The sequence below is a fragment of the Sander lucioperca genome, chromosome 22 (genome assembly GCF_008315115.2).
Source record: "Sander lucioperca isolate FBNREF2018 chromosome 22, SLUC_FBN_1.2, whole genome shotgun sequence".
Taxonomy (NCBI): Eukaryota; Metazoa; Chordata; class Actinopteri; order Perciformes; family Percidae; genus Sander; species Sander lucioperca.
The window spans coordinates 8,420,702-8,435,154 of record NC_050194.1 but is presented as its reverse complement, the minus strand read 5'-3'; the positions used below and the strand labels follow the sequence as shown (position 1 = coordinate 8,435,154).

Sequence of the window (14,453 nt, the reverse complement as noted above, 5' to 3'; positions counted from 1 at the left end):
GTTCCAAGACATTAGACATTCCACATGTATGTATGTGTGTGTGTGTGTGTGTGTGTGTGTGTGTGTGTGTGTGTGTGTGTGTGTGTGTGTTTTAGTGGTTTTAAAACCTTGACTTTTTCAAACCGCGGTATACCTTGAAACCGGAAATCGCCCCATGCCTAGTATGTATGTATGTATGTATGTATGGTTGTATGTATGTATGTATGTATGTATGTGTGTATGTGTGTGTGTGTATGTATGTATGTGTGTATGTGTATGTGTGTGTGTGTATGTATGTATGTGTGTATATTAGGGCTGCACGATATGAGGAAAAGCTGCGATGTGCGATAACATTGTTTAATATTGCGATGACGATATGACTTGCGATAAATATTCAAATGTGAATGTTAGCTATACTGTTCCCATGTCTTAGTGCTTTAATAGGTTATTTGTGAATTTAAACATTGAATAGCCTATTCCCACTGAATAAAGAAATCAAATAGATAATTTTTGACATGCTTTTATTGAACAAATTACACATAAATGAGGCATTATAACTATAAGAAATTAACATTCAACGAAAATCTTTTAAACTGACCTTTGTTGATCTGAAATGAAGACAGATTCAGCAACTGCATGGCCTATTTCTCGCTTAAAATGTTTTCAGAAACACGTTTCGGTGATCTATTTTAGTACAATATGAGATCGTATTCTGAACAAGCCGCCATGACAGTCTGGCTGTGAATTTCCGGAGAAAAAAGAACCACGTGACGCGTTCGTCCAATCAGCTGCCGGTTTTCATTTTCTGGGAAATAATCAGACTGTTAATGGAAACAATACAGAGCAGCGCCGCCTGCTGCTATGGAGACGTATTACGCTTCGCGTTGTCTCAGTGTGTAAACTGTTTTCCCTTATTCATCGTGTCAGGCTGTCTGTTGCGATGTGTTCATCGCGCTAGTTCATATCGCGATGACGATGGAAATTCGATGTATCGTTCAGCCCTAGTGTATATGTATGTATGTATGTATGTATGTATGTATGTATGTATGTATGTATGTATGTATGTATGTATATGTATGTATGGTTGTATGTGTATGTATGTATGTATGTATGTATGTATGTATGTGTGTATGTATGTGTGTGTATATGTATGTATGGTTGTATGTGTATGTGTGTAAGTATGTGTGTGTATGTGTATGTGTGTAAGTATGTGTGTGTATGTATGTATGTATGTATGTATGTATGTATGTGTGTGTATATGTATGTATGTATGTGTGTAAGTATGTATGTGTGTATATATGTGTGTGTATGTATGTATGTATGTATGTATGTGTGTAAGTATGTATGTGTGTATATGTATGTATGTATGTATGTGTGTAAGTATGTGTGTGTATGTATGGTTGTATGTGTGTGTGTATATGTATGTATGTATGTGTGTAAGTATGTGTGTGTATGTATGTATGTATGTGTGTGTATATGTATGTATGTATGTGTGTATATGTATGTATGGTTGTATGTGTGTGTATGTATGTATGTGTGTAAGTATGTGTGTATGTATGTATGTATGTATGTATGTATGTGTGTATGGTCGTATGTATGTGTATGTATGTATGTGTGTATGTATGTGTGTATGTATGTATGTGTGTATGTATGTATGTATGTGTGTGTGTGTATGTATGTATGTATGTATGTATGTATGTATGTATGTATGTATGTATGTGTGTGTGTATATGTATGTATGTGTGTGTGTGTGTGTGTGTGTGTGTGTGTGTATTGTATATCCTAGACTCACCACAGCTGTCCCACGTTGACCAGGGAGTGGTAAAGCACCCACAGTGTGACCATGATGACCATATTGGCCATTCCCGTCACTAGGACCAACGCAGACAGTGCCATCCCCCCCAGGGCAATGGCATCCAGGTTGGCATCCATGTCGCTCCAGTCTAAGAGCCAGAGGATGGAGGGTGTGTACGCCAAGGCGGCAATGCCTATCTTTCCTCCCACGTAGCGCTTCACGCTGTCCAGATACTTCTTGCAGGGCATTAGGCCGTGCTCGCCTATCAGCTGCTTGTTCTGGTTGTAAGCAACGCTGAACGCCACGACTACAGAAAAGAGGAGAGCAAAAAACACAAAAGGGATTAAATGCTAGGACTGGGTATCGGCAATCCTTTACTGAATGCTCCCTGATCAGTAATAATCATCAAACTTTGAAATTGGTCATTCTGTCTACCAAGTGAGTACTTTTGATACTGTTATTATATTTTGTTGCCAAAAGTTCTGTACTTCTTCTTCAGTAAGTTAAATGCAGAACTTTTACATTGAGGTATTACTACTTTACTGCAAAAGCTAATCCCAATCAATACTTGCAGCACTCAAATCAACATCAACAATAATAATACTGTACCGGTACTAGACAGACCTACTTCTGGCCTAAGTGGCACTAAATTACAATAATTTAACTTTAATAAAGATGTTTTACAGATAATAAATGGTTACTCTGTCATTTCAGAACATGGGCAGACGCAAATTTTCCACCAGTAACACCTACACCAACTTATATAACGTATATCTAACTTAAAAAGGTCTTATCCTATTCAGTGGTAGAAGAAGTATTCAGATCTTTTACTTAAGTAAAAGTATTAACACCACAGTGTAAATATACAGTAGCCTAGCCTGAAAAAATCCTTACATTTTAGAAACTGGAAACGATTAAAACAGTTCTGTCAATCAACTAAGTGTTTAATGGGTCTAAAGCTAAATCATTTCAGCTGTATTTGAAGGCATGAATATTGTTGGGTAGTTTAATTTATAATAAAACATCGCAGTTTATAAACTACATGTGTTTTGTGTGCAAAGATATTAATCCGTAAAGTAACTCAAGCGGTCAGATTAATGTAGTGGAGTAAAAAGTACAATATTTCCCTCTGAGATGTAGTGGGGTAGAAGTAAAAAAAAGTGTCAGGAAAAGAAAAGACTACCTAGTACCTAGAATTTGTACTTAAGTACAGTCCTTGAGTTAAATGTACTTAGTTACATTCCACCACTGATGCTATTTTGTAGATTTTACAGACAAAATGTTAACGTTAAAAGGCTACAAATGAAGACAATTCCACAATGCTAACACTTCTGGTAACACTTTACTTGAAGGTAACTACATAAGAGTGACATGACACTGTCATGAACACATGACACAGTCATGACACATGAACCCTAACCATAACGTGTCATGACAAAAACCGAATGACACTTAATGACAGAAGCGTTGTGTAATAAACGTTTATGACTTGTTTATAATGTTTATGACACGTTCATGACAGTGTCATGTCACTCTATACCTTCATGTCACTCTTATGTAGATACCTTCAAGTAAAGTGTAACCACACTTTTTTTACAGACTGTGTCAAAACGAGAACACTAAACAGAGAATACGAACAAGAAAGCTATCATTTTAAACGTCGACTATAAACAAAATATTGACGCCACGTTTCTTTTAGACTTCGGTGGACTCACTGAGAGAGAAACCGTCAGCAGTGAAAGTCAACATGCTTACAGTAAATAAAGGCGACGGACCGCAGCAGCACGACCCGAGTGAGCCAGTAGGTCCCGGTTTGTAACGGCTGACGTCTCTTCCCTTTCTCCGTGTCGTCGCTGCTGTCCGCTCCATGTTCTCCGCCGCTGTCAGCACACTCTGCCTCCGTCTTTCTGCCGTCGACACGTCTTTTCCTCACAGAGCTCGCCGAACTGCCACCGGTGGACGCCATGTTCACGCGCTTCACGGTCACGTGACTTCAAACAAACGCGGAAGTTATTTTTATTATTGTATTATAAAAATAAAAGCCCTTTACACTTAACCCTCCTGTTGTCCTCGGGTCAAATTTGACCCACTTTCAAAAAGTTTCTATACCAAATTTTCAAAAGAAATAGCGTGCTCCCTACAACGCAATTCGCAAGATTTATTCCATTTTATAGCATTTAAAAAAAAACATCGGTGGAAAAGCAACAAAAGTGATCGAAAAAGACGACCAAAACGTTGAAAAAAAAAAAAAAAGTTTAAATTTTGACCCAGAAAAACAAAAAGTTGCATGGTCGACGGGAAGACAACACAAAGGTTAGCTAAAATAGCCCTAGAAATAGCCCTTTTTTTCTTTTTCTTTTTTAATTGTTATATATATATAGTACTAGATTTTGTTATTTCTATGCTCGACCCGAGGCAAAAGCTCTATTTTTTAAGTGAATTTTGTTAATGTGCCTTGTTTGTACAGTATATCTATAGTAAAAAAAATAAAATTAAAAAAAAAATAAACTGAATAGCCTACATGAGTAGAAATATATTTGTCTGAAGTGAAGTGTAGTGAGTAGTAGGCCTAAGTATATCCTAAAATGGCATGAAATTAAAAATACTTTAATTTCTGCCTCAGAACTTCGATGAATAATAGAGGATCTAACCTGTATTGTGTTAAATAGCCTACTATCCGAACCATCATTGTGTTTCCAATTCTAAATGTAATGTCGACCATCAATCTGCCTCCTCCTGCTTCGTAAAGCCAGCAGGAACCGTGCTTGTAAAACTTCGCAAAAGCCAATAGGACACGAGGGGAGGAGAGATGCAAGTCGCTACTAAAGACAGTTAAAGTTCTTTAAAAAAGAAAAAAGAAAATAAAGGCTCGTCAGACTTTGCCTGGCTGTGGCGGAGGACACACCAAGGACTGATTCAAGGCAAGAACCCTATTTTCCCCTTGGTTTTACTCGGATTTTACTTGATTTCGGGGTGAAACAGTCTTCCTACAGAGCCGTGCGCATTTACGCACTTGGAGAGTTCTCCGGGAATCGGGCCATATAACTTTTTCTTTAACCAGCCAAGAAATGACAGAAGAGAACAAGTCCCTGGCAGGCACTCCGCGCAGCCCAGCGGGCAGCGACAGCTCCATGTCCCAGCATGGATCGGGCTCGGAGTCCCCGGCCTCTCCAGCGGGGTCCGAGGCGCAAGAGGCAGCGCGCCCGCCCGGGATGACGCACCAACTGGAGAGCGGCGCGGAGGATGAGCGTTTCCCCGCCTGCATCCGCGACGCGGTGTCGCAAGTGCTGAAAGGCTACGACTGGTCGCTGGTGCCGATGCCCTCTCACGGGGAGAAAGGGCTGAAGAGCAAGCCTCACGTGAAGCGGCCGATGAACGCGTTCATGGTCTGGGCGCAGGCGGCGCGGAGGAAGCTGGCTGACCAGTATCCTCATCTGCACAACGCGGAGCTCAGCAAGACGCTGGGCAAACTGTGGCGGTGGGTACTGAAGCCATAGAGAGTCTCAACTTAATCCAATGAGCAGTTAGTGTTGTGTGCAACTCTAAAGACCACCACAGTGAGTGTTCCCAAGCCCAAATCCTGGTTTCTCCACTTAAAAAAAAGTGACAACTTTTCTGATAAAGATACGACTTTATTGTCTCCTATAGGAGAAATTCATCTTGTTGGGCATTCGATAGAACGAAATGGCGACACATCGCGCATAAACACACAATAAACATACAGTTAACCTACATAGGAACATAATCATACATTATCTCATCCACTGCTTCAATGAACATCTAATAAACCTCACACAATACCTCCAGAAGAACTGAAGAGAACCCACAACACATCCTCCCCTCGTATTGCACTTAATTGTGATAATGATTGCACATTTCCCGTTAACTTATGCTGTGGTCAATAACTTCTGTATTGCACAATGCCCAATTGCATAATACCATATCAAATATAACATAGCATATATATATATATATATGTACGTATATTGCACCAGTACCCTACCAGGCATTGCACATCCTATAGCTATAATGGTAAGTACCACAAATATTATTTAGTAGTATTAGTCACACATACATCACTGCAGCCAATACACACACTGTAAAATGACAGCAATAAGCAATACAACTAACTATTAATAAACTCATAAAGCATTCAAATGATAACTATTAATTAGCTACAATCTTGCATAAATTCAAGTAAAAAGATTGAAAGGAAAGTGCTTGCAAAAAGTGATACGTATACTTAGAAGGCATACAGACGAGAGTGTTTTTTGTGTTTTTTTCCTGCATGTGCAATACAAAAAAACACTGATAATGTCACTCAAGTAGTATTAAGAGTATTATTATCCACATTAAAGTATCAAAAGTAATAGTACTCATATTGAAAATAGACCCTGTGTATAGCCTATTATTATATTGGATTAGTATTACTTATGCATTATTGTGTAAGTAGCATTTTGCTGTTGTCAAGGTGGCACTCCTAACTACTTTATACACTATTGGATAGTTTAATCTCGAACTGCTGCATCATTCTTTTGTGATTATGCATTTGTGTGTAAAGTCTTCATCTGTAAAGTAACAATAGCTGTCAGATTGTGAAGTAAAAAGTACGATATTTCCTTTTGAATTGTATTGGAGTAGATTTGTAGAAGTGCACAAAATGTCCCGCTGTCAAGTAATAAGAGTAATAATTTGTCATTTCCTGTCCTGTGTTTTAGAGAATTCTTTCTAACTCGCATGTTTGTTTGTTTTTTCCAGTGCTGAACACAGAACGTAAGGCAACATGTGTATCCATTTTGGAATGAACACATGTTGTATATCCAATGTTGCTATAGTGTTTAAAAAGGACCTTTGATTAACCCAATGACTGATTCCTCTCTTCCTCAGACTTCTGTCTGAAACAGAGAAGCTTCCCTTCGTCGCAGAGGCCGAGAGGCTGAGGATGCAGCACAAGAAAGACTACCCGGACTACAAGTACCAGCCTCGGAGGCGCAAGAACCCCAAATCGGGACAAGGGGACTGCAAACCCGGATTAGTTCAGCAGCAACAGCAGGGCTTGTATAAGACAGAACCAGGGGTGGCCAGACTGGCTGGAACAGGGGAAATGCACCGTCATTATGATCCAGACAGGACAGGTGAGAAATCATCTTAATACACTTTTTTATCAGGGCATCTGTTGCAACTTACCTTTTTTAACCTTTATTAGCATGGAGATATTGAAGGAATTGGTTAAAAATCTATATAAATGTGTAAAGATTACAACCGGTTGAGATGAAAAATGAATCACGCTGCAATTGCGAAACAACCTAGGGCGTAATGTGCTTTTGATTTCACTTGCCACTACGTCTTCTTACTTTATTGATTCAAAGGGATTTTTTTTTCTATTTATTTAGTTATCTTGGTGTGGGATTTAAAAAAAACAAAATTCTAATCATTAATTTGTATTTAATTTTTGTTATTTAAGATGAAATACAATGTCAGTTGCACTTTGATAATAGGACACATCTGTTGTTTTGCACAGTTCATATAAATAAAGGAACATTTTTCAGTCATTCGTCTGCAGCTCATTAACCCCTGTGTTGTCTTCAACCATGGTAAACATTGACCTGGTCTGTTTTGCCTGTTTTATTAAGCATGAAGTATAAATTATCACCTAATTCTGTGTTACATTTTCTTAGCCAACTTCATTCCAACTTATCACTGCTAGTTTTACACTTTTTTTTGGAAGTCATGGTCAATAAAACTAATTCATTACATTCTGCCTAAATTTTTTGTTAAAAGACCCTTATGAATTATTTTAGCTACTAGATCTAAAAGACTAGATCAGAGGAACGTATGATGATGCATAATTACAACCCATTTCGTGTACGGAACTATCCATTTTATTTTTGGGCAATTTGGTTGAAAGAAACCCATATTTTTGATATAGACACTTTGAAAAGGGGTCAAATTTGACCCGAGGACAACACAAGGGTTAAAAAAAACAACAACATTGCATCGTGAACTTAAAGTTGTGAATTATATTGAAATCGTGAGATGAGTGCATCGTTACATCCCTATTGATTAGTGCTTCCTTGGCTTTGGTTCCCAGGTCACTCTCATGGACCTCCAACACCTCCCACCACCCCTAACACCGACCTCCACATGGGGAACAAACACGAGGCCCAGCGGCCTGTCGACAGCAGCAGCAGCACCGGCCCCGTTCCTGCCAGCGGCCGGCAGAACATCGACTTCAGCAACGTGGACATCTCAGAGCTCAGCACCGAAGTCATCAGCACCATCGATGGGTTTGACGTCCACGAGTTGGACCAGTACCTCCCTCCCAACGGCCACGCCTCCGCTCTTCTAACCCCACCAGATAGCAGCCACGGACATAACAACCCTTCTGGGTCCTTCATTCTGCCCAGCATCCACTCCCACTCCCACACCTGGACACCCAAAAGTGGGATTTCCACTGGAACGGCAACTTCCTCTTGCAATCGTGATGCGCATGGGCTCCACGAGGACACCAGCCAAAAACCTCAGATTAAAACAGAGCAGATGAGCCCAGGTCACTACAGCAGCTCCTCCTCCTCCACTCCTCCACCGCCACAACCGGAGTACACCTCCCTCGGTTCGGGCGTCTGCCCTTCCTCTACTTCCTCCCCATCCTCCACCAACCAATCTGACTACACTGACCTCCAAAGCTCCAGTTTCTTCAGCGCCTTCCCAGGGTACCCTGCCGGTCTGTATCAGTACCCGTACTTTCACTCGTCTCGCAGGCCTTATGCCACGCCTCTTATCAACAGCCTGGCCTTGGCACCACCTCCACACAGTCAGTCTGGCTGGGAGCAGCCTCTCTACACAACTCTCTCCAGGCCTTGAAGAGGCACAAATCCCCACAAAAATGTGGATATGGACACGAACATTAATGACTACTCAGACTGGGACAGAACAGTGGCCTGCTTTAATGACTTATAAGATAATGTTCGGAGATTTGATGACTTAAGGTGCTCATATTATGCTTTTTGCCTTTTTCCCTTTCCGTTATTGTGTCATATATCTTTTTTGTGCATGTTATAGGTTTACAAAGTGAAAAAGCTCAAAGTCCACCCCAAAGGGACTTATCATCTCCAACAGAAAACACTGTTCACAAACTGCTCCAAACAGCTCTATTGTAGTCCAGCCTTTACTTCCGTGATGAACGTGCGTCACTTTGTAACACACGTTATAATGCTCGCCTAGCTGCTAGCGTGGCACGCCCTCATACTCTGCTTCTGACTGGCTAGTAGTCCTTACCTAGCTACTGCGCATGTGCGACTCCCAACAAAGATGGAACAGAAGTGAGATGCCTCACTCTGTAGCTAAAACAGAGAGCTCAACACACAGGGTGAAAAGAGGAGCTGCAGCAATGTGCAGTACAACAAAAATGAAACCATGTAAACCTATAATGGTACAACCTCTAAATACAATTATGAACCTGAAAATGAGCATAATATGCACTTTAAGATGTTAATTTCAAAGATTTTGACCAGACTGATATTTGTTGGCCAAAGCGTCATATTGTGCGTCATTATATAGTTCCATTTGTTTCTTTTTTTAAGATTATTTTTTTTTAGCTTTAGACATGAAATGGGGGGGGGGAGAGAGAGAGAGAGAGAGAGAGAGAGAGAGAGAGAGAGAGAGAGAGAGAGAGAGAGAAGGGGAATGACATGCAGCAAAGGGCCGCAGGTCGGAACCGAACCTGCGACCGCTGCCTCGAGGACTGAACTACTGTATATGGGCACATGCTCTACCAGGTGAGTCACCCAGGCGCCCACATTTGTTTATTTTTTTTTTTATGAAGAGAAATTCACAAGATTGGCTGAGATTCAGTGTTTTGACTGTTTTCTGAGTGAAAAGGACGGAGGCATGGCATTTAAACCTGCGTTGGACACTAAAACGTTCCATTTAAACTCCACACTAATGAGATTTTGGTATGTGAGTAGCACCTATTTAAGACAGGGAGTTTCAGGTTTAATAGCAGTTTTTCCACTTATACTGGCTGAGTAAAATAGTTGCTTTACTCTCAACCTTCACATTGATTGGATCCAAAGTCAGCTGTGTTACATTTTGATTAACTCTGAAGGTTCTTCCCTTTTTTTCCTTTTATAGTGCATAATGTATGTGAAGGTTCTACATTATTCTGTTCAGCAGCCTGATAAAAAAGATTGTGTCTGTTAACTTGTTCAGATCCACCTCTATTTGTTTTGCTATACCCAAATGGAAAAGCTTATAACAGAAAACCTGCAAGGCCAAAATGCATGTCTGAGGCTTCATTTGAAAGTGAACATCTTCTAAATTCTGGATATGTGCTGTTTTAGCATGTAGGTAAAACACAACCTACACTACATCAGTTCAAACGTAGATCAAAAACATTTTTTTTTGGTCCTCGCCTAAAACAAGTTATATTTGAATAACAATAACTAGGACATGCTTTATGCCACAAATTGCAAAACACCGCACATACCTTCTACATCTTGTCAGTAAGACATTTATAAAGTTTCAGACCTCTAGGCATAACCTTATGGGAGCTATGGAATTTTTAGTTTGTGTCCCAGACTGGTGTCCCCGATCCTTTGACATTTTTGGGAATAATACTTATACACACTTTGTTGCCGTACATTTATACCACTCTCGTGTCTGTCCACTAAATGTGAACCTACAGCCAGCAGGCTCTTAGCTTAGCTTAGCATAAAGACTAGAAGCAGGGGGAAACAGCTAGCCTGGCTCAGTCCAAAGGTAACACCATTTATCTACCAGCTAATTAAACTTAGTCTTAAGTCTTTGACCTGCAATTCCAAAAAAAAAATTTGTGACCACTTTAGCGCAGCAGAAACAAGTTGGGAACACAACTTCGACATATCGTCACTGTTTAAGTTAAAGTGACTATATGTAACTTTTAAAATGTTTCTGAAACTGTATAATTTTTCAGCTGATGATCATAAATGAGCTGTAACTGCAAACGAGACTAACAGTGAAAAGAACGCTGTTTTATTTATTAATAGTTTTTATTAATGCCACTGCCCGGTGATTTTTCCCCGCAAAGTCACAACATTTTTGTTTTGTTTTGTTTTTATTTCTTTTAGTCCGTGTTTGTGTTGACCTATTTTCTTTTTCCTTGTCCCCCTGTACTTGTGTTAAGCGTCCGTGGGTTTCATGAAATGTGCTATATTAATCTAAGTTATTACTACGTTGGTTGCTACAACAACCTCTTAATGCTTTGGCTCGTGACACAGTGACAGTGATCCCCGGTATATCTCACGAGACATCCAAAGTAGGCTAAGTTACCGTATGCAACACTTGAAAAGCTGTAACGTATTCTCTTATTGTAAATGAATGATTTTCTGTCTGAGGAAAACATTCATCGCGACCATATGACCTCCCGGTAACGCTAACTCAGTAATATACAGTGGGCAATACAGCACCGTAAAGAAAAGACCTTTACGACACCAGGTGTGGTAAAAACACTACTGCTTTTGTCCAAAGGGGCCACTAGAATCAACACAAACTGAAACACATAGTCACTTTAAATGTTCCCATACAACTAAACTGCATTCTCAATTACGTTTTTCGGGAAACATGTTTTGTATCGGATTACACATCCTAGTACCAGCGTGAGGCGGACATTACGGTCACGTGGTTAACCTCAATTAAGACAAAATTACTTGGTTAGGTTTTTTAGAAAAGACCATGATTTGGGTTCATAATATGGGTAAATATTATGAACGTACGTTGGTTACGCAACCTAAAATATGTACGTAAGTGAAAATGAGACAGCGTTGACTTTTAGTTTGACACGGAACACGAACAGCGGCCTTCTGAGGGAAAGTCCCTGTGTTTGTTGGAACGTGGACCTTGATTAAAAAAAACTGTATTTGCGATACTTCAAAAACAAATGTAATCCGGGACAAAAACGTTTCCCTCAAAATGTCATTGAGACTGCAGTTCAGTTGTATGGGAAGGTAGAAATGGAGCAACATAACAGTTTAAAAAAAAAAAAAAACAGCTGTCTGTCTGCTGCAGCCGAAACGACACTATGAGAGTGGTGAAAGTGAACCAAAACAGTGAAGTTGCAGCTGGACGGCTAAACAACGGGCCGAAACTCACTATAAAGCTCCGTTAAGCTGAGGAGAGCTGCAGATCCGGGTGATAATTCTCTGTAGGTTCATCACTACAAGAGACCCCTTACACATGGTTTCCACATCGTCATTTGATACATTGTTATTATAACAAATATCAATTATAGCCACTTTAAGCTCACTAATTAACAGGCCATATCTTGTTTGTTTAATCCATAAAAAAAACGAAATGTGCCAGGGTATTTCTTGGCCGGATGTAGTGACTTCCTGGAGTCTTGTTATAACCTGAACCTACATCTAAGTCCTCTGAGGGGGAAATGGAGCTCATCGTGTACAACCCCTTTCAGCACTTTGACGTCTTTCAAGTGTTGTGTTTTTAGTATTTAAAAATGTTTCTCTTCTGTATCTAGGAGAAACGCCATCAAAATGTCACATAATGGGATCTGTCTCGTGTGGGGATGCAGGCTTGGACCCGAAAGTGCAGAGACAGATAGGCTGTGGAAAGTTTGAGGATTTAAAGCTTTAGTGCGTAACTTTTTGATATTAATGAACGTCAGTCACATTCAAGCTATTGCCAAATGAGTTGCTACAAAGCTAATTAAGACTATCAGCTCCACACAACTCTCTCTGTATTTCTCAGTATGGCTATGTTCAGAAGATTGTGTTGTCCGGCGACTTCCACGCGCAGAAACTCGAGTGAAGATAATGACCTCTCCTGAAGAGTCCATGATGTTTATTTAATCCTCCATGTCCTCCTTGGCTACTAGCAACTGCGTGGAGGAGGGGTGGGGGCGGTGTGCGGTCACGTAAGGCTTGTATCATGTGGACACGCCGACAGTTTTGTTGTCATTACTTAGAATTCCTCATGTTGGTGACAGAAACTACGCACTATAGCGTTAATAAACTAAAGGGGATACAACAAAGGGAGTCCTGAAGCAAGCAGGCAGGAAAAAATTATTAAAGTAAGGCAGGCAAAAGGAGTTTAAAAAAACGCTGAGAAAACTAAAGACAGGACAGAGGGCATCAAAATCACAAGGAACACAGAGACAGGGGCTACAAATACACAGTGATCTGACAACAGAACCAGGAAAGCATAGACTAATGCCCCGTTTACACGTACATGGTTATTTTGAAAAACAGAGACATTTCGCTTCATTTGGGCCCTTCGTTTACACACAAACGGAGAATTTTCCTCTGAAAACGATTCTGTCTAAAAACTCCGGCCAGAGTGGAGATTTTGGAAATCTTCGTTTGCACGTTTGCATGTAAACTGAGACAAATGGAGGTTTAGTCAGCCGAGAGAGAGAAAGAGGAAGTGATTCGTTGCTGTTGTTGCTATTTTCGGGATTCTGATTGGCTAACGTGGGCTTGAGCTTCTCGTTACACTGCCACCTACAAGTTTGGCATGCTCTTGACGGCATTGACGGCATATGTACATGGGTACGTGTAAACGAACACTTTTCTGAAAACTGACAGCTGTGCACGATGTTATTTTTGAAAACGGAGAGGTTGAAATGTCCGTTTATGAAAATAGCCGGCCACGTGTAAATGTAGCATCAATACACAGGGTAACGAGGGTAAAATGAGGGACAGGTGACATGAGGGCTGAAGAACAGTTGGAATACATCAGGGCAGACAATCACAGAGGCTGGAAAAAGACTAGGCAGGAAGTAAAGCAAGACACGACACAGAGAGAAACAGACACTACAAAGTTAAACAGGAAACTGAAGCATAAAACATACACACATGGTAAAACACAGAGAATACAAAAACACATGAGACGGTAAACAACAAGTAAACAGGGAATAAATTAACACCATAAAACAGGAACAACTACAACTGAAAACCACAACCATGACAGGATGATGTTTAACCATCCCAGTTATTTCGCAATACAGTTCTGTTTCTCACACATTTAGGTGACAGGGTGTAGTCTAAATCCTTGACGTTCCACTTCCGGGATTGCTCCAGTGCTGCAGGAAATTCCGCCGGATGCATGTATTTTCCGTTTTCTTCCACTTTCTTTGTGTTGAAATTTTAAATTCGGTGGATTTATGAGGACTATTGTTACCTGCTCCTCACATCTCTGCAGGGAGAATCCAGACAGCTAGATAGACTATCTGTCCAATCTGAGTTTTCTCTCGCACGACTATTTTGAGGTGGTTCTGTGCGGAGCTTAGCGCCGCCCATGACGATTCTGATCAGTTTTAAGAAATGCCAATAAACCAGAGCACGTTTTCCTCCCATCCCCGGATGCTGTGTGGAGTAGCCAGACCCTCCTTCTGCGCACTTTGGAGGAGGGTCTGGCAAAGCGAGACTACATCAGGTGCAATCTAGGGCTGAAAGATTAATCGTTTTCAAATCGAAATCGCAATTTGAAAGAATGCGATTAGCCAATCGTGGAGACCGCGATTAATCGAATGTGAAATATTTAGTTGAATGTTTTTGTGTAACATTTGTTTTAACAATTTTTATTTGTCTTTTCATTATTATGTTTAGTGTTTTTTCATAAGATACATGCTGTAATAATGTTACATATCCCAGATTGTTTAAAGGAATGTCCTATTTTTAGTGGAATT

The 14,453-nt window shown here is 40.3% G+C and overlaps 2 protein-coding genes across 2 annotated transcripts in view; one reads left to right on the top strand and one right to left on the bottom strand.

Moving 5' to 3' along the window:
- The window catches only part of lmf1 (lipase maturation factor 1), a 34,405-nt gene extending 30,645 nt beyond the window's left edge, over positions 1 to 3,760 (bottom strand). Inside the window, exons 1-2 of the mRNA XM_031295341.2 lie at positions 3,530 to 3,760; positions 1,772 to 2,081 (exon numbers count right to left, since the gene is read on the bottom strand). Coding sequence (XP_031151201.1) covers positions 1,772 to 2,081; positions 3,530 to 3,740 — 521 coding nt within the window. The 5' untranslated portion in view covers positions 3,741 to 3,760. The remainder of the gene's footprint in view (positions 1 to 1,771; positions 2,082 to 3,529) is intronic.
- Positions 3,761 to 4,504: 744 nt separating this feature from the next.
- Positions 4,505 to 8,819, top strand: LOC116046879 (transcription factor Sox-8-like). Its single transcript, XM_031295349.2, has 3 exons — positions 4,505 to 5,252; positions 6,662 to 6,909; positions 7,866 to 8,819. Exons 1-3 carry the CDS (start codon positions 4,843 to 4,845, stop codon positions 8,636 to 8,638), a joined length of 1,431 nt encoding a protein of 476 aa, XP_031151209.1. The 5' UTR covers positions 4,505 to 4,842; the 3' UTR covers positions 8,639 to 8,819.
- Positions 8,820 to 14,453: the final 5,634 nt, after the last annotated feature.